This window comes from Bombina bombina, chromosome 2, assembly GCF_027579735.1.
Source record: "Bombina bombina isolate aBomBom1 chromosome 2, aBomBom1.pri, whole genome shotgun sequence".
Classification (NCBI taxonomy): Eukaryota; Metazoa; Chordata; class Amphibia; order Anura; family Bombinatoridae; genus Bombina; species Bombina bombina.
The window spans coordinates 70798295-70819372 of record NC_069500.1 but is presented as its reverse complement, the minus strand read 5'-3'; the positions used below and the strand labels follow the sequence as shown (position 1 = coordinate 70819372).

General features: G+C 38.3%; 1 protein-coding gene across 1 annotated transcript in view; it reads left to right on the top strand.

Annotated features, from left to right (window-relative positions):
• MYO5B (myosin VB) overlaps window positions 1-21078 on the top strand; it is a 575225-nt gene that overhangs the window by 216931 nt on the left and 337216 nt on the right. Inside the window, exons 3-4 of the mRNA XM_053701104.1 lie at window positions 8335-8506; window positions 15873-16017. Coding sequence (XP_053557079.1) covers window positions 8335-8506; window positions 15873-16017 — 317 coding nt within the window. The remainder of the gene's footprint in view (window positions 1-8334; window positions 8507-15872; window positions 16018-21078) is intronic.

The window sequence follows — 21078 nt, the reverse complement described above, 5'->3', positions numbered from 1 at the left end:
TGCTGGAACTACCAAAGCTAAGTGTATCTGCTGTAAACTTTTGGTAGCTGTTCCTCCAGCTGTTGTTTGTATTAATTGTCATGACAAACTTGTTAATGCAGATAATATTTCCTTTAGTAATGTACCATTACCTGTTGCAGTTCCATCAACATCTAATGTTCAGAATGTTCCTGATAACATAAGAGATTTTGTTTCTGAATCCATCAAGAAGGCTATGTCTGTTATTCCTCCTTCTAGTAAACATAAAAAATCTTTTAAAACTTCTCTTTATACAGATGAATTTTTAAATGAACATCATTCTGATTCTAATGACTCTTCTGTTTCAGAGGATTCTGTCTCAGAGGTTGATGCTGATAAATCTTCATATTTATTTAAAATGGAATTTATTCGTTCTTTACTTAAAGAAGTACTAATTGCTTTAGAAATTGAGGATTCTGGTCCTCTTGATACTAAATCTAAACGTTTAGATAAGGTCTTTAAATCTCCTGTGGTTATTCCAGAAGTTTTTCCTGTTCCTGGTGCTATTTCTGAAGTAATTTCCAGAGAATGGAATAATTTGGGTAATTCATTTACTCCTTCTAAACGTTTTAAGCAATTATATCCTGTGCCGTCTGACAGATTAGAGTTTTGGGACAAAATCCCTAAAGTTGATGGGGCTATTTCTACCCTTGCTAAACGTACTACTATTCCTACGTCAGATGGTACTTCGTTTAAAGATCCTTTAGATAGGAAAATTGAATCCTTTCTAAGAAAACCTTATCTGTGTTCAGGTAATCTTCTTAGACCTGCTATATCATTGGCTGATGTTGCTGCAGCTTCAACATTTTGGTTGGAAACTTTAGCGCAACAAGTAACAGATCACGATTCTCATAATATTATTATTCTTCTTCAACATGCTAATAATTTTATCTGTGATGCCATTTTTGATATTATCAGAGTTGATGTCAGGTTTATGTCTCTAGCTATTTTAGCTAGAAGAGCTTTATGGCTTAAAACTTGGAATGCTGATATGTCTTCTAAATCGACTCTACTTTCCATTTCTTTCCAGGGTAACAAATTATTTGGTTCTCAGTTGGATTCTATTAGCTCAACTGTTACTGGTGGGAAAGGAACTTTTTTACCACAGGATAAAAAATCTAAGGGTAAAAACAGGGCTAATAATCGTTTTCGTTCCTTTCGTTTCAACAAAGAACAAAAACCTGATCCTTCATCCTCAGGAGCAGTTTCAGTTTGGAAACCATCTCCAGTCTGGAATAAATCCAAGCCTTCTAGAAAAGCAAAGCCATCCTCTAAGTCCACATGAAGGTGTGGCCCTCATTCCAGCTCAGCTGGTAGGGGGCAGGTTACGTTTTTTCAAAGAAATTTGGATCAATTCTGTTCACAATCTTTGGATTCAGAACATTGTTTCAGAAGGGTACAGAATTGGTTTCAAGATAAGACCTCCTGCAAAGAGATTTTTTCTTTCTCGTGTCCCAGTAAATCCAGTGAAAGCTCATGCATTTCTGAAATGTGTTTCAGATCTAGAGTTAGCTGGAGTAATTATGCCAGTTCCAGTTCTGGAACAGGGGCTGGGGTTTTATTCGAATCTCTTCATTGTACCAAAGAAGGAGAATTCCTTCAGACCAGTTCTGGATCTAAAAATATTGAATCGTTATGTAAGGATACCAACGTTCAAAATGGTAACTGTAAGGACTATCTTGCCTTTTGTTCAGCAAGGGCATTATATGTCCACAATAGATTTACAGGATGCATATCTGCATATTCCGATTCATCCAGATCATTATCAGTTCCTGAGATTCTCTTTTCTGGACAAGCATTACCAGTTTGTGGCTCTGCCGTTTGGCCTAGCTACAGCTCCAAGAATTTTTACAAAGGTTCTCGGTGCCCTTCTGTCTGTAATCAGAGAACAGGGTATTGTGGTATTTCCTTATTTGGACGATATCTTGGTACTTGCTCAGTCTTTACATTTAGCAGAATCTCATACGAATCGACTTGTGTTGTTTCTTCAAGATCATGGTTGGAGGATCAATTCACTAAAAAGTTCATTGATTCCTCAGACAAGGGTAACCTTTCTGGGTTTCCAGATAGATTCAGTGTCCATGACTCTGTCTTTGACAGACAAGAGACGTCTAAAATTGATTTCAGCTTGTCGAAACCTTCAGTCACAATCATTCCCTTCAGTAGCCTTATGCATGGAAATTCTAGGTCTTATGACTGCTGCATCGGACGCGATCCCCTTTGCTCGTTTTCACATGCGACCTCTTCAGCTCTGTATGCTGAACCAATGATGCAGGGATTACACAAAGATATCTCAATTAATATCTTTAAAACCGATTGTACGACACTCTCTAACGTGGTGGACAGATCACCATCATTTAATTCAGGGGGCTTCTTTTGCTCTTCCGACCTGGACTGTAATTTCAACAGATGCAAGTCTTACAGGTTGGGGAGCTGTGTGGGGTTCTCTGACGGCACAAGGAGTTTGGGAATCTCAGGAGGTGAGATTACCGATCAATATTTTGGAACTCTGTGCAATTTTCAGAGCTCTTCAGTCTTGGCCTCTTCTGAAGAGAGAATCGTTCATTTGTTTTCAGACAGACAATGTCACAACTGTGGCATACATCAATCATCAAGGAGGGACTCAGTCCTCTGGCTATGAAAGAAGTATCTCGAATTCTGGTTTGGGCGGAATCCAGCTCCTGTCTAATCTCTGCGGTTCATATCCCAGGTATAGACAATTGGGAAGCGGATTATCTCAGTCGCCAAAAGTTGCATCCGGGCGAATGGTCTCTTCACCCAGAGGTATTTCTTCAGATTGTTCAAATGTGGGAGCTTCCAGAAATAGATCTGATGGCGTCTCATCTAAACAAGAAACTTCCCAGGTATCTGTCTAGATCCCGGGATCCTCAGGCGGAAGCAGTGGATGCATTATCAGTTCCTTGGAAGTATCATCCTGCCTATATCTTTCCGCCTCTAGTTCTTCTTCCAAGAGTAATCTCCAAGATTCTGAAGGAATGCTCGTTTGTTCTGCTGGTAGCTCCGGCATGGCCTCACAGGTTTTGGTATGCGGATCTTGTCCGGATGGCCTCTTGCCATCCGTGGACTCTTCCGCTAAGACCAGACCTTCTGTCGCAAGGTCCTTTTTTCCATCAGGATCTCAAATCCTTAAATTTAAAGGTATGGAGATTGAACGCTTGATTCTTGGTCAAAGAGGTTTCTCTGACTCTGTGATTAATACTATGTTACAGGCTCGTAAATCTGTATCTAGAGAGATATATTATAGAGTCTGGAAGACTTATATTTCTTGGTGTCTTTCTCATCATTTTTCTTGGCATTCTTTTAGAATTCCGAGAATTTTACAGTTTCTTCAGGATGGTTTAGATAAAGGTTTATCCGCAAGTTCTTTGAAAGGACAAATCTCTGCTCTTTCTGTTCTTTTTCACAGAAAGATTGCTAATCTTCCTGATATTCATTGTTTTGTACAAGCTTTGGTTCGTATAAAACCTGTCATTAAGTCAATTTCTCCTCCTTGGAGTTTGAATTTGGTTCTGGGGGCTCTTCAAGCTCCTCCTTTTGAACCCATGCATTCATTGGTCATTTAAATTACTTTCTTGGAAAGTTTTGTTCCTTTTGGCGATCTCTTCTGCCAGAAGAGTCTCTGAATTATCTGCTCTTTCTTGTGAGTCTCCTTTTCTTATTTTTCATCAGGATAAGGCGGTGTTGCGAACTTCTTTTGAATTTTTACCTAAGGTTGTGAATTCCAACAACATTAGTAGAGAAATTGTGGTTCCCTCATTATGTCCTAATCCTAAGAATTCTAAGGAGAAATCGTTGCATTCTTTGGATGTTGTTAGAGCTTTGAAATATTATGTTGAAGCTACTAAGTCTTTCCGAAAGACTTCTAGTCTATTTGTTACCTTTTCTGGTTCTAGAAAAGGCCAGAAAGCTTCTGCCATTTCTTTGGCATCTTGGTTGAAATCTTTAATTCATCATGCCTATGTCGAGTCGGGTAAAACTCCGCCTCAAAGGATTACAGCTCATTCTACTAGGTCAGTTTCTACTTCCTGGGCGTTTAGGAATGAAGCTTCGGTTGATCAGATTTGCAAAGCAGCAACTTGGTCCTCTTTGCATACTTTTACTAAATTCTACCATTTTGATGTATTTTCTTCTTCTGAAGCAGTTTTTGGTAGAAAAGTACTTCAGGCAGCGGTTTCAGTTTGAATCTTCTGTTTATGTTTTTCATTAAACTTTATTTTGGGTGTGGATTATTTTCAGCAGGAATTGGCTGTCTTTATTTTTATCCCTCCCTCTCTAGTGACTCTTGCGTGGAAAGATCCACATCTTGGGTAGTCATTATCCCATACGTCACTAGCTCATGGACTCTTGCTAATTACATGAAAGAAAACATAATTTATGTAAGAACTTACCTGATAAATTCATTTCTTTCATATTAGCAAGAGTCCATGAGGCCCGCCCTTTTTTGTGGTGGTTATGATTTTTTTGTATAAAGCACAATTATTCCAATTCCTTATTTTATATGCTTTCGCACTTTTTTCTTATCACCCCAGTTCTTGGCTATTCGTTAAACTGATTTGTGGGTGTGGTGAGGGGTGTATTTGTAGGCATTTTGAGGTTTGGGAAACTTTGCCCCTCCTGGTAGGAATGTATATCCCATACGTCACTAGCTCATGGACTCTTGCTAATATGAAAGAAATGAATTTATCAGGTAAGTTCTTACATAAATTATGTTTTCTTATTTGGAGGCTGGAAATCCTTTTGATATTTACCTTGATGTTAGGATCTGGCTAATCCCTTTCCGTGCTGCCAAAAAATTCGGAGAGAGGTGCTGTCTTCCCTTGTGATTTGTTTGGAATATATTAGGAGTGAAAGACTTTTGAGGAAAGAGGGAGAGGCCTTAAAGAATCAGATTTGAAGATGGGGCAGCATGAAGACAAAATGTAGTTGGCTATGAAGATTGGAGAGAACTTGTAAGCATATTTGTTATAATCCTCTGCTTTTAAAAGTGCTTTATACCATATATGCATCTTATATGCCAAAATATATAGTATTTTTTAGTACCGTCTTTAATATAGTGGCTGGATTGTCTCATACATTCTATCACCATAAACATAATAGATGACTGAAATATAGCCTTTATGCTAAACTCATAGCTTGAGTAACAACCTACATCATACTAATGAATCCCAAAATGAAAAAACAAGCCCTCTATTGTAGGTGCCACATAATTCAAGCATTCCACTAAGTGTGTGTAGTATAAATCAGTTGCACAAACATATGTAAAAAAAAAAAAAAAAGACATTGGTTTTGGTATTTAACAAAAAAAGGTTTACACATGGTTAGCACTGTACTACCCTGTAAATGTGGTGTTTTTAATCTAGAAAGAAATGTTTGTGCCATCCTACCAGGGCTGGACTGTGATTAAAAACCGCCCTGTAAAAAATTTAAAGATCAGTCCAATTTTCTGTTGAGTCTGTAGAATGCACACGTCCAACTGGGATACTCCGTTTCCAATATTTTTTTCAGAAATAAATTATATTAGTTTATAATAAAAAAAAAATATATTCGTTTATAATGTCATTCAAGACTCCCTTTCACAGTGTGAAAATAAATATCCATAGTGTTATCTGGAGTAGAGACTCAAACCAGTGTGTCACTCTGTCTCACAGTCTGACTTGATTATATGCTAGAAAAAAACATTAAATGGAAGGCAACTAAAATGGTACATGGTATAAGAAATAAAACTTACAAGGAAATACGTATAGCTCAAAGGAGAAAAGAAGAGAGGTGAAACAGCTACATAGCCTCACCAGCAGGCAGCCCCAACTGCTGCGGCCCACCGGGAAAACTCCTGGTATCCTGATAGGTCAATCCTGCCTTGCATCCTACAGTTGTTTTATAAACCACCTGTAGCTGGCAGTTTTGGAGCACATACGTGTGTTCTATAAATTGTAGCAACATAAATATTTAATTTAATTCTACGGTTACTTAAAGGGGTAGTAAATCCTAGCATTTGTGAAACACTAGGATTTACCAGTGGAACAAATAAAGGGAATTTTCAGTCAAAGTATAAAATACTTCATGCCGAAAAGTTCCTTTATTTGTCTGAAGCCTTCGTCCGCACTGAGTGCCGCAGGCAGCCCACGGCAGAACGCTATTTTGCTGTGAGGTGACCTTAGCCAATAACATGCTAGCTATCTGGCATGGTGCCAGCTGGTCCGCACGGCTATTGGCTAAGAGGTGGAAATGTCACCTCACAGCAAATATCGTTCTGACGGGGGGGCTGCCTGAGTGATTTAACTCTACTTGTAAGCTTTCAATGTGAATTTTAATTTCCTTCTAAGTCAAAGAGAACTCACAAATATTTAACTTTAAAGTTGCTAATGATGGCCTGCACTTATTTGTGTAGAAATTATTTGTTCCCTCTTTGGCAGTCAAAATGTTAATGTTTATAAAACATCATACATGGATTGATGCCAAAGTCAGCATATTTGATCAACAATGTTGCCTCAGTCTCTACTCATCGGTGTGTCCACATCTCTGATTACATCACACTAAACCGCTTGAAACAATTCTGAAGTCTAGACTGATAAAAAGACCTTCTAATTGTGAATAAAGTATAGAAGCTGCACTTTTTTCACAATTTTATCTTTTAAATTTTTTTAAGCCTAGACGTTATACAAGGTGGCAGTGACCCAAAAATCAATTTTTGCCGCTTCAGCTCTCTGAAGTGCAGCACACCTTAAAAATAAAATATTTTTATAACCCAATAGATTAAAATACATTGATTAACTCTGACTGTGATATCATTGCAGTGTATGTGCAAGCTCACTATATTTCATGATTCATTAATTGGAATGTCAGGATTCTTCTTGTCTGCCCTTGAAGTAGATTGTCATTCCTAAAATACAACACATCAGCTAAAATGAAAGGTTCTCTTTTCTGAGGGTGCATAGATCATATCACAGCTAAATATCCAGAAGTCTGTTTAGTATTAGACAATATAAAGCATGCCGCCAGAAAACGTACCTGTTCTACAAAATTCTGTCCTCTAGAACAGGGTTCTTCAAACTTTTTTTCCCAAGACCCAGTGCCATAATACCTTTGTGACCCTATTTTTATGATTGGTCTGAACATTTTTGAGGTAATATACAACAGGATAGCTGCAATTTTTTTGATCAAAAAAATAGATAACACTGATTTATCTCCCAGTGAGGGGTATAAGGAAGAGAGAGATTGTGTATATCAAATAGCTGCTTGTGTTTATTCGCTCCTCAGCCATTATAAACATTTCAATACCGAACATAAATACTTGAAGACTCAGCCCATGGGCATGTCCTAGATAATGGTTTTAATGAGAAAAAAAACAACTATTTCAAATTCAGAATCAAACATAAAGGAACAATTATATATATATATATATATATATATATATATATATATATATACATACTCTCTTCATCATGCCGGAAACCCTGGTAATTTCCCGACTTGACTACTGTAATAACTTACTAACTGGCCCCCCTCTCTACCGCCTCTCTCCCCTTCAATCCATCCTAAATGCATCTGCCAGGCTAATCCACCTCTTTTGACTCTCTGTTTCTGCTGCACCTCTCTGTGAGTCCCTTCGCTGGCTCCCCATTCACAGCAGAATTAAATTCAAAATACTCACCCTGACTTACAAAGCCCTCACCAATGCTGCCCCACCTTACCTGTCCTCACTCATCAGCAAATATACTCCAGGCCGCCCCCTAAGATCCAACAATAACCTGCTCCCTGCGTCTTCTATTATCACCTCCTCTTATGCTAGACTACAGGACTTCTCCTCGAGCTGTCAGACTCTCCCCTAACCTCTCCTCCTTTAAACGTTCCCTAAAGACCTTTTTGTTCAGGGAAGCTTATCACCCGACTCATTAACAAATTAACTTCACTTACCTAACAGTAGCCCTCATCTATCTCCTTACTAATATTCTCACCTTTGCAGTCCCCACCTCCTGTTTCCCATCCTCCTACCCATCTAGATTATAAGTTCCCAGGGGAATAGGGCCCTCAATTCCCCCTATATTTGTCTGTAAAATGTTGTCTCTTAATGTATTGTTTCTCCGTTGTACTTTTATCCTTGTACCCATGGGCAGCGCTGCGGAATCTGTTGGCGCTTTATAAATAAAAAATAATAATAATAATAATAATATATACTGTATGTGTTGTGACAAATGCAAACTTGCATACATACTTTTTTATTTCTTTTAAAATGTAGTGCTAAATATGTTTACAGTTACTGCAATCATTTTTTTTTATCTATTTTATGTTTATTAGATTTATGAATATCATCTGGATCCTAAAACGAAACAATTACCGCATCTTCGTAACCCGGACATTCTGGTGGGAGAAAATGACCTAACTGCTCTCAGTTATCTCCATGAACCGGCCGTGCTACATAACCTAAAAGTCCGCTTTTTAGAGTCCAACCACATCTATACCTACTGTGGTAAGTCACTGTGTGTCTGGGTATCAGTCTAGTTAATGCATTGCATTACCTCTCCAAAGGAAAAATGTATTTCTGCATCTTTTGTTAATCTAATTCACTGGTTTTCAAACCTGTCATCAGACCTCCCTAACAGAACAGATGTTGAGGATATCTGAACTGGAGCACAGGTGAAACAATCAGCTGAATAGTAACCATGGTTATTTTGCCTACTCTCATCCAAGGTAATCCTGAAAACCTGACCTGTTGGGGAGGCCTGAGAACAGGTTTAAAAACCAGTGGTGTAATTTCTTCTACTGTTAAACTTTATATTTAAAACTACAAAAACAAACTATTAATACACTATAAATCTAGAGGTAAAGCACCGTCTACTGAGAGTTTGCGCACCAAAGCAGATGTATGTTTGTTTTTTTACAGCAGTTATTTTTCAATAGCCAAACTCCAGCCACCATTTGCCATATTTGGTGGAGCCAATCAGTGTTTTAGTCTGCAGACAACAAGGCTAGTCATGGTCATAAAGTTAGTATAAAGTGAATTATTTTGTATTTGTTATCTGATAAAGCCAATTAGGGACATGTATGTAGCAGAGTTGGCCTTGATAAATCACAGGGTGCATTCCAAGTTCTGGCAAATAAAAAATGCTCAGTTTTCAAAGCTAAATTACATGAAAAGGGAGGGGGGGGGAAATCATGAAAATATATTCCAAAGTTGTTTCATTACACATAACTAACCAATTTATATAAAAAGCTCACGGTTTTTACTGTCCCTTTAATGTCATGGTTTTCTTTGCTTAATATAAAATAAGGTATTTTAAAATACTTTACTGTGTTTATGGTTGCTGAATTATTTTTTAAATATATGTGTGCTATTTTTTTCAGTGCTTGTGAAGGCAAATCCCACTACAGATTAATGGATTAGTCCTTAACAGCCATTGAGACTAAAGTATCAGTTGTGCACAAACATGCTTTTCCTGATATATATATATATATATATATATATATATATATATATATATATATATATATATATATATGAAAAATGAAGTAAAGGTTGTTTAACCCCTTAATGACCGCAGCACTTTTCCATTTTCTGTCCGTTTGGGACCAAGGCTATTTTTACATTTTTGCGGTGTTTGTGTTTAGCTGTAATTTTCCTCTTACTCATTTACTGTACCCACACATATTATATACCGTTTTTCTCGCCATTAAATTGACTTTCAAAAGATACCATAATTTTCATCATATCTTATAATTTACTATAAAAAACATTATAAAATATGAGGAAAAAATGGAAAAAAACACATTTTTTCTAACTTTGACCCCCAAAATCTGTTACACATCTACAACCACCAAAAAACACCCATGCTAAATAGTTTCTAAATTTTGTCCTGAGTTTAGAAATACCCAATGTTTACATGTTCTTTGCTTTTTTTGCAAGTTATAGGGCCATAAATACAAGTAGCACTTTGCTATTTCCAAACCACTTGTTTTCAAAATTAGCGCTAGTTACATTGGAACACTAATATCTTTCAGGAATCCCTGAATATCCATTGACATGTATATATTTTTTTTTAGAAGACATCCCAAAGTATTGATCTAGGCCCATTTTGGTATATTTCATGCCACCATTTCACCGCCAAATGCGATCAAATAAAATTTTTTTTTCACTTTTTCACAAATATTTTCACAAACTTTAGGTTTCTCACTGAAATTATTTACAAACAACTTATGCAATTATAGCATAAATGGTTGTAAATGCTTCTCTGGGATCCCCTTTGTTCAGAAATAGCAGACATATATGGCTTTGGCTTTGCTTTTTGGTAATTAGAAGGCTGCTAAATGCCCCTGCGCAAAATACGCGTATTATGCCCAGCAGTGAAGGGGTTAATTAGGGAGCATGTAGGGAGCTTCTAGGGTTAATTTTAGCTTTAGTGTAGTGTAGTAGACAACCCCAAGTATTGATATAGGCCCATTTTGGTATATTTCATGCCACCATTTCACCGCCAAATGCGATCAAATTAAAAAAAAACGTTAATTTTTTCACAATTTTAGGTTTCTCACTGAAATTATTTACAAACAGCTTGTGCAATTATGGCACAAATGGTTGTAAATGCTTCTCTGGGATGCCCTTTGTTCAGAAATAGCAGACATATATGACTTTGGCGTTGCTTTTTGGTAATTAGAAAGTCGCTAAATGCTGCTGCGCATCACACGTGTATTATGGCTAGCAGTGAAGGGGTTAATTAGGTAGTGTGTAGGGAGCTTGCAGGGTTAATTTTAGCTTTAGTGTAGAGTTCAGCCTCCCACCTGACACATCCCACCCCCTGATCCCTCCCAAACAGCTCCCTTCCCTCCCCCACCCCACTATTGTCCCCGCCATCTTAAGTACTGGCAGAAAGTCTGCCAGTACTAAAATAAAAGATTTTTTTTTTTTTAAAAAGAAAAAAAAAAAAAGCATATTTACATATGCTGTGTTTAGGATCCCCCTTAGCCCCCAACCTCCCTGATCCCCCCCAAAACAGCTCTCTAAGCCTCCCCCTCTGCCTTATTGGGGGCCATCTTGGGTACTGGCAGCTGTCTGCCAGTACCCATTTTTCACAATCAAATATTTATTTAATTTTTATTTTTTGTTATTTCCCCCCCCCCCCCCCCCCCCCCCGACCAACCCCCACCACCTAAATACCGAATAAGGTGTTTTTTTTTAAAATTACTTGTCCCACTTTTATTTTGGGACACATTTTTTTCTGTAGTGCAGCGGTCCCCACCCGGTCCCTGCCCCGGCGCGCCCCCGCGCGCGCCCCCCTCGTGCACGTGCGCGCGCCCCCCGCGCGCGCCCGGACTTGCACGCCCACGATCCCGCCCCCCTCCACATGACAAGGGCCATCGATGGCCGCCACCCACCTCCCACACCGGCTCCCACCCACCAACGATACCGGCCATCGATGTCCGGTGCAGAGAGGGCCACAGAGTGGCTCTCTCTGCATCGGATGGCCATCTAAGGTTATTGCAGGATGCCTCCATATCGAGGCATCACTGCAATAACCGGAAAGCAGCTGGAAGCGAGCAGGATCGCTTCCAGCTGCTTTCCACACCGAGGACGTGCAGGGTACGTTCTCAGGCATTAACTGCCTTTTTTCTGAGGACGTACCCTGCACGTCCTCGGTCATTAAGGGGTTAAATTAAAACTAATATATTAGTATAATATGTGTACTAGTGTTCATTGGCTGATATAGACTTTCTACTAATGTTAATTGGCTGATATGTACTTCCTCTTAATGTTGATTGGCAGATAGTTACTTCCTGTTGTTGCTTATTGGTTTGACAGGTACTTTCTTATAATGAACATTGTGCATTAGTCAGATGCACCAATAAGCCAATGAGCATTGGTAGGAGAGCACATCTGATATCTGTATGTTAGTTTATACTTAGTGTCCTTTATATATTTCCTTTTAACAGTATAATGCCACATACATTAAAGGGACAGTCTACCATAGAATTGTTATTGTTTTAAAAGATAGATAATCCCTTTATTACTTATTCCCCAGTTTTGCATAACCAACACAGTTATATTAATGTACTTTTTACCTTTGTGATTACCTTGTATCTAGGAACCTTCTTACAGCCCCCTGATCACATGACTGTGACTGTTTATTATCTATTGCCTTAAATTTAGCATTGTTTTGTGCTAAATCTTAAATAACGTTCTGTGCCTGAACACAGTGTTATCTATATGGCCCATGTGTACTTTCTGTCTCTTTGTGTTGAAAAGAGATTTAAAAAGCCTGTGATGAGAGGCAGCCCTCAAAGGCTTAGAAATTAGCATATGAGCCTACCTATGTTTAGTTTAAACTAAGAATACCAAGAAAAAAAGCAAATTTGATGATAAAAGTAAATTGGAAAGTTGATTAAAATTAAAAGTTCTATCTGAATAATGAAAGTTTAATTTATACTACACTGTCCCTTTAAATCTTGAATAATTACCTTTGTAATTTTATAACAGGTTTTGCTTGTTAATCACAGGGGGGTTAGATTGTTGCTCACACATAGAAGCAGCACACGGCTAGCAATAGGTAAACAGTGAATCACACTTCTATCCACTGTTTGCTTGAGGGATGCAACCACACATGATCTGGGTGTAGGGCAGACTAAAGAAGGACTTATCAAGAGCAATGGTTCAGTCGGTGACCATGAAATTGACTAAACTGTAATCTGCTAAAATTCGGAAAAACCTGCACTGACTTGGGGGCGGCTGGAATAGACATCCAGGGGGATAAAGTCATTTTGGTTGCTTTTTAATTATGAAAAAAATGTGCTCTATGCCCAGCATATATCAATTACTCACTAAGGCCTAGATTTGGAGTTTGGCGGTAGCCGTGAAAACCAGCGTTAGAGGCTCCTAACGCTGGTTTTAGGCTACCGCCGGTATTTGGAGTCATTCAAAAAAGGGTCTAACGCTCACTTTTCAGCCGCGACTTTTCCATACCGCAGATCCCCTTACGTCAATTGCGTATCCTATCTTTTCAATGGGATCTTTCTAACTCCGGTATTTAGAGTCGTGTCTGAAGTGAGCGTTAGAAATCTAACGACAAAACTCCAGCCGCAGAAAAAAGTCAGTAGTTAAGAGCTTTCTGGGCTAACGCCAGTTCATAAAGCTCTTAACTACTGTGCTCTAAAGTACACTAACACCCATAAACTACCTATGTACCCCTAAACCGAGGCCCCCCCACATCGCCGACACTCGATTACATTTTTTTAACCCCTAATCTGCCGACCGCCACCTACTTATGTACCCCTAATCTGCTGCCCCTAACACCGCCGACCCCTATATTATATTTATTAACCCCTAACCTGCCCCCCACAACGTCGCAGCCAGCTACCTACAATAATTAACCCCTAATGAGCCGCCACCTACATTATAGATATGTAACCCTAATCTGCTGCCCCTAACACCGCCGACCCCTATATTATATTTATTAACCCCTAATCTGCCCCCCTCAACGTCGCCTCCACCTGCCTACACTTATTAACCTCTAATCTGCCGAGCGGACCGCACCGCTACTATAATAAAGTTATTAACCCCTAATCCGCCTCACTAACCCTATAATAAATAGTATTAACCCCTAATCTGCCCTCCCTAACATCGCCAACACCTAACTTCAATTATTAACCCCTAATCTGCCGACTGGAGCTCACCGCTATTCTAATAAATGTATTAACCCCTAAAGCTAAGTCTAACCCTAACACTAACACCCCCCAAGTTAAATATAATTTTAATCTAACGAAATTAATTAACTCTTATTAAATAAATTATTCCTATTTAAAGCTAAATACTTACCTGTAAAATAAACCCCAATATAGCTACAATATAAATTATAATTATATTATAGCTATTTTAGGATTTATATTTATTTTACAGGTAACTTTGTATTTATTTTAACCAGGTACAATAGCTATTAAATAGTTAAGAACTATTTAATAGCTAAAATAGTTAAAATAATTACAAATTTACCTGTAAAATAAATCCTAACCTAAGTTACAATTAAACCTAACACTACACTATCAATAAATAAATTAAATAAACTACCTATAATTATCTACAATTAAACCTAACACTACACTATCAATAAATAAATTAAATACAATTCCTACAAATAAATACAATGAAATAAACTAACTAAAGTACAAAAAATAAAAAAGAACTAAGTTACAAAAAATAAAAAAATATTTACAAACATTAGAAATATATTACAACAATTTTAAACTAATTACACCTACTCTAAGCCCCCTAATAAAATAACAAAGCCCCCCAAAATAAAAAAATGCCCTACCCTATTCTAAATTACTAAAGTTCAAAGCTCTTTTACCTTACCAGCCCTGAACAGGGCCCTTTGCGGGGCATGCCCCAAGAAGTTCAGCTCTTTTGCCTGTAAAAAAAAACATACAATACCCCCCCCAACATTACAACCCACCACCCACATACCCCTAATCTAACCCAAACCCCCCTTAAATAAACCTAACACTAAGCCCCTGAAGATCTCCCTACCTTGAGTCGTCTTCACCCAGCCGAGCCAAATTCTTCATCCAAGCGGAGCAAGAAGAGGTCCTCCATCCGGTAGAAGTCTTCATCCAAGCGGGGCAGAAGAGGTCTTCCATCCGATTGAAGTCTTCATCCAAGCGGAATCTTCTATCGTCATCCATCCGGAGCGGAGTGGCAGCATCCTGAAGAACTCCGACGCGGAACATCCATCCTGGCCGACGACTGAACGACGAATGACGGTTCCTTTAAATGACGTCATCCAAGATGGCGTCCCTCGAATTCCGATTGGCTGATAGGATTCTATCAGCCAATCGAAATTAAGGTAGGAATATTCTGATTGGCTGATGGAATCAGCCAATCAGAATCAAGTTCAATCCGATTGGCTGATCCAATCGGATGTGTACCTAGTCCGGTCTTGGAGTGCAGTTCCCTTCCGTGTTTTTTATATATATATATATATATATATATATATATATATATATATATATATATATATATATATTTATTATTATTTTTGGATAGCGAAATATTTTACAAAAAACATTTGTATATTTGCGTGTATGTATATATATATATATATATATATGTATGTGTATGTATGTGTATATATATATATATATATATATATATATATATATAAATAAAAATAATATTTTCTTCTATGTGAAGAACATTGAAAATTAAAATATGCATAACTATCTTTGTTGGTCTAATGTGGTGTCCGGTTTGCTCACAAGCAATAAATGATTTATTTTTTTTAAACAGCGGCCTCCATTAAGATCTTAAAGTCAACTCGCATCAAGTTTCGCTTGCACGCACACATTTTACTTTTAACTTGTAATAGGGGCACTAATCCGTCCTCATTAAAAGCTTACTTTTTATCGTAGTTTTAAGTAGTACGCTGCCTGTAATCTGGCCCTTCATAGACTAGATACAACAAGGAAAGTGATAGTAACATGATTGCAGCAAATTAGAATGTTAATGTTCAGCACCCTTGGTGAATATGGGGGTATATTTCTATAGACAATATAAAATGCTGCTAATATCATTACTTACAGAATTCTTTATTTTACAAGTGAGTTAGCAAAAACCATTAACGTTTATTGTTGATGAAAAAAAACAAATTTGATTTAATTAGGAGTCTGTTGGATATCATCATTTTAGGATAATTAGATGCAATAAAGTCTATGAAACAAATAGAGGTTGGGAACATTTATTGACAATAAGAAACTAAATACGACTTCCTAGGTATAATCTTTAATGGTATCACATGCAGAGAGAAGTAAGTGGAGTGAATTGTAACATCCTTGCTGTCTAAATACTGTATTTTCAGGCATTGTACTTGTTGCAATTAACCCCTACGAGCAGCTTCCGATCTATGGAGAAGATGTCATTTATGCATACAGTGGTCAGAATATGGGCGACATGGATCCTCATATATTTGCAGTGGCAGAGGAAGCATACAAACAAATGGCAAGGTATGAAACTTTATGGCTGAATTATTTATTTCAAAAATATTCTGACTACAACACCCTCTTAATGTTGTGGTGTTACCTGGGTTCCATTTGCATAGTAGAGGGAGCTGATATCACCAGGACTCCTAACCATCCTGAAACCTGTGGCAGTGTCACTGGATGAGAGGTCTGCCCACTGTGTCCTGCCCACAGGGCAAATCTTCTCTGTCACCATGTCATGCCCTTAGCTCCTCCCATCACAGCCACACCCACAAACAACCTGAGGGGCAGCACCAACAGGTCCCCTTACCTGCCTTTCCCAGAAAGCATACAGAAATGCTGGGAGCTATGTAATCACTTTCCTGGCAACAGGTTGTTGTCTCTGCCAAATTACATCATTGTAATGAAGCCCCTTTTCTGATAACTAGGAAAGGCCAAATGTGTGTTTATTGACATTCAAGTGGTGTAACAATCATGTCCCTTGACAACTGTTCTACTACTTACATATCCCTGTAGGATGATTATCACTTTTCATGCATCAGATGTAACATTCAAATATGTCAATGTTCTATTCATGTCATCTGAAGGCGATTCCTGTGGACTTACATCTGAGTGTCAACATATTAGTAATTAAATATCTAAATGTTAAATTTGAACTAGGGAAATATTTATTTGCAAAAAAACAACAAAAATACTGCTTAGTGTAATAGGCTTAGCCTTTTAGAAAATCATAACGGAGGGTGTCTTTCATCCTGTCCTCTCGTCAAAACTAGACTAGACCTGTTGATTTAAAATTACTGTATCTTTAAGACTGGATTCACTCTAATTTACAGGAAATTCCAGTCAGAAGAAGGGCTTAAAGGGACAGTTCACCCCAAAAAATTCTCCCCTTTAAATTATTCCCAATGATCCTTTTAACCTACTAGAGTGTATTAAATTGGTTACAAGTAGCTCCTTTACTCCTATTTCAGCATTTGAAATAGCTGATTTAGCCTGTGGTATCGCCACCTATACTGAACAAATTAATACTGGAGTATAGGCTATTGAATAGCTTAAGTATACACAGCCAGCAGAAGAGATTACACAATCAGTGGGATGCAGGATAGTTAAGTAATAAAATGATAATTTTCCATTGTTCTCTCTATGTATTGAGCTTTGGTGTTCCAGCCAAATAAAAGATAAGGAAGCAAGTCTGTGTACACAAACTTAGAACATAATGAGATCTGATATCACCTTTAAGTTCAACCCATTGTAATAGGCTGTGGTTTCAAAGCACAAAATCAGCTACTTCATATACACAAATAAGCATGAAAATTGAATTTCTCAAATATTTTATACTCTGCAGTTGGTATAACAAGTCATTTAAAATACATTAATGGAAAAACAATTTTACAGTGTACTGTCCCTTTAATTTGTGCATATTTTGTATATTAGCTACATTGGTTTAACCTTTTTATATTGACTGTCATACCAGTGAACTACTGACTTCGTGGCAGCCTTATCACAGAGCAATTTTTGCATGGTTGATCCAGGGAATATTTTATAGCCACAGGTTGCTTAGAGCTGTAGGAAGAGGGAAAGTCAGCAAAACCGTTTAATACAGTCAGCGAGCTCCATAATTAATATATATTCTCAGTGTGTTGGTGATGTTGCCTATACTATGCATCTGTCGAGCTAAGCTGGGTGTTAGTGCAAAGTTTGACCTTTTGAATACTATAATAATCAAACATGGCAGAACTCTATTTGTCTAATATTGTGGTGCATTGCAGAGGTCACATGCTCTATCTGAATCATGCAAGTTTAATTTGGACTTTCCCTTTAACTAAAGATTTATCCACATTTTATGTGATTTTTGTTTTGTTTAATAACTGTATTAAGTTGATAGCCTTTTTTGAAAGACTTATGTATACCAAATGTATTCACTATGCAAAAATATGTGATGGATGGCCTTGATTAGGTGATTCCCAATGTCTGGTTTCATGTCACTTATTAAGGGTCTTAAAGGGACACTGAACCCAAAATTTTTCTTTCTTTCATGTAATTAGCAAGAGTCCATGAGCTAGTGACGTATGGGATATACATTCCTACCAGGAGGGGCAAAGTTTCCCAAACCTCTAAATGCCTATAAATACACCCCTCACCACACCCACAATTCAGTTTTTACAAACTTTGCCTCCGATGGAGGTGGTGAAGTAAGTTTGTGCTAGATTCTACGTTGATATGCGCTCCGCAGCAAGTTGGAGCCCGGTTTTCCTCTCAGCGTGCAGTGAATGTCAGAGGGATGTGAGGAGAGTATTGCCTATTTGAATGCAGTGATCTCCTTCTAAGGGGTCTATTTCATAGGTTCTCTGTTATCGGTCGTAGAGATTCATCTCTTACCTCCCTTTTCAGATCGACGATATACTCTTATATATACCATTACCTCTGCTGATTCTCATTTCAGTACTGGTTTGGCTATCTACTATATGTAGATGAGTGTCCTGGGGTAAGTAAGTCTTATTTTCTGTGACACTCCTAGCTATGGTTGGGCACTTTGTTTATAAAGTTCTAAATATATGTATTCAAACATTTATTTGCCTTGACTCAGAATGTTCAACTTTCCTTATTTTCAGACAGTCAGTTTCATATTTGGGATAATGCATTTTAATTTAACATTTCTCCAACATAGGTGTGTCCGGTCCACGGCGTCATCCTTACTTGTGGGATATTCTCTTCCCCAACAGGAAATGGCAAAGAGCCCAGCAAAGCTGGTCACATGATCCCTCCTAGGCTCCGCCTACCCCAGTCATTCTCTTTGCCGTTGTACAGGCAACATCTCCACGGAGATGGCTTAGAGTTTTTTAGTGTTTAACTGTAGTTTTTATTATTCAATCAAGAGTTTGTTATTTTAAAATAGTGCTGGTATGTACTATTTACTCAGAAACAGAAAAGAGATGAAGATTTCTGTTTGTATGAGGAAAATGATTTTAGCAACCGTTACTAAAATCCATGGCTGTTCCACACAGGACTGTTGAGAGGAATTAACTTCAGTTGGGGGAACAGTGAGCAGTCTCTTGCTGCTTGAGGTATGACACATTCTAACAAGACGATGTAATGCTGGAAGCTGTCATTTTCCCTATGGGATCCGGTAAGCCATGTTTATTAAGATAGTAAATAAGGGCTTCACAAGGGCTTATTAAGACTGTAGTCTTTTTCTGGGCTAAATCGATTCATTATTAACACATATTTAGCCTTGAGGAATCATTTAATCTGGGTATTTTGATAAGATTATATCGGCAGGCACTGTTTTAGACACCTTATTCTTAGGGGCTTTCCCAAATCATAGGCAGAGCCTCATTTTCGCGCCGGTGTTGCGCACTTGTTTTTGAGAGGCATGACATGCAGTCGCATGTGTGAGGAGCTCTGATACATAGAAAAGACTTTCTGAAGGCGTCATTTGGTATCGTATTCCCCTTTGGGCTTGGTTGGGTCTCAGCAAAGCAGATACCAGGGACTGTAAAGGGGTTAAAGTTAAAAACGGCTCCGGTTCCGTTATTTTAAGGGTTAAAGCTTCCAAATTTGGTGTGCAATACTTTTAAGGCTTTAAGACACTGTGGTGAAATTTTGGTGAATTTTGAACAATTCCTTCATATTTTTTCGCAATTGCAGTAATAAAGTGTGTTCAGTTTAAAATTTAAAGTGACAGTAACGGTTTTATTTTAAAACGTTTTTTGTACTTTGTTATCAAGTTTATGCCTGTTTAACATGTCTGAACTACCAGATAGACTGTGTTCTGAATGTGGGGAAGCCAGAGTTCCTTCTCATTTAAATAAATGTGATTTATGTGACAATGACAATGATGCCCAAGATGATTCCTCAAGTGAGGGGAGTAAGCATGGTACTGCATCATTCCCTCCTTCGTCTACACGAGTCTTGCCCACTCAGGAGGCCCCTAGTACATCTAGCGCGCCAATACTCCTTACTATGCAACAATTAACGGCTGTAATGGATAATTCTGTCAAAAACATTTTAGCCAAAATGCACACTTATCAGCGTAAGCGCGACTGCTCTGTTTTAGATACTGAAGAGCATGACGACGCTGATAATAATGGTTCTGAAGGGCCCCTAAACCAGTCTGATGGGGCCAGGGAGGTTTTGTCTGAGGGAGAAATTACTGATTCAGGGAACATTTCTCAACAAGCTGAACCTGATGTGATTACGTTTAAATTTAAGTTGGAACATCTCCGCATTCTGCTTAAGGAGGTATTATCCACTCTGGATGATTGTGACAAGTTGGTCATCCCAGAGAAACTATGTAAAATGGACAAGTTCCTAGAGGTCCCGGGGCTCCCAGAAGCTTTTCCTATACCCAAGCGGGTGGCGGACATTGTAAATAAAGAATGGGAAAGGCCCGGTATTCCTTTCGTCCCTTCCCCCATATTTAAAAAATTGTTTCCTATGGTCGACCCCAGAAAGGACTTATGGCAGACAGTCCCCAAGGTCGAGGGAGCGGTTTCCACTTTAAACAAACGCACCACTATACCCATAGAAGATAGTTGTGCTTTCAAAGATCCTATGGATAAAAAATTAGAAGGTTTACTTAAAAAGATGTTTGTTCAGCAGGGTTACCTTCTTCAACCAATTTCATGCATTGTCCCTGTCGCTACAGCCGCGTGTTTCTGGTTCGATGAGCTGGTAAAGGCGGTCGATAGTGATTCTCCTCCTTATGAGGAGATTATGGACAGAATCAATGCTCTCAAATTGGCTAATTCTTTCACCCTAGACGCCACTTTGCAATTGGCTAGGTTAGCGGCTAAGAATTCTGGGTTTGCTATTGTGGCGCGCAGAGCGCTTTGGTTGAAATCTTGGTCAGCTGATGCGTCTTCCAAGAACAAGCTACTTAACATTCCTTTCAAGGGGAAAACGCTGTTTGGCCCTGACTTGAAAGAGATTATCTCTGATATCACTGGGGGTAAGGGCCACGCCCTTCCTCAGGATCGGCCTTTCAAGGCCAAAAATAAACCTAATTTTCGTCCCTTTCATAGAAACGGACCAGCCCAAAGTGCTACGTCCTCTAAGCAAGAGGGTAATACTTCTCAAGCCAAG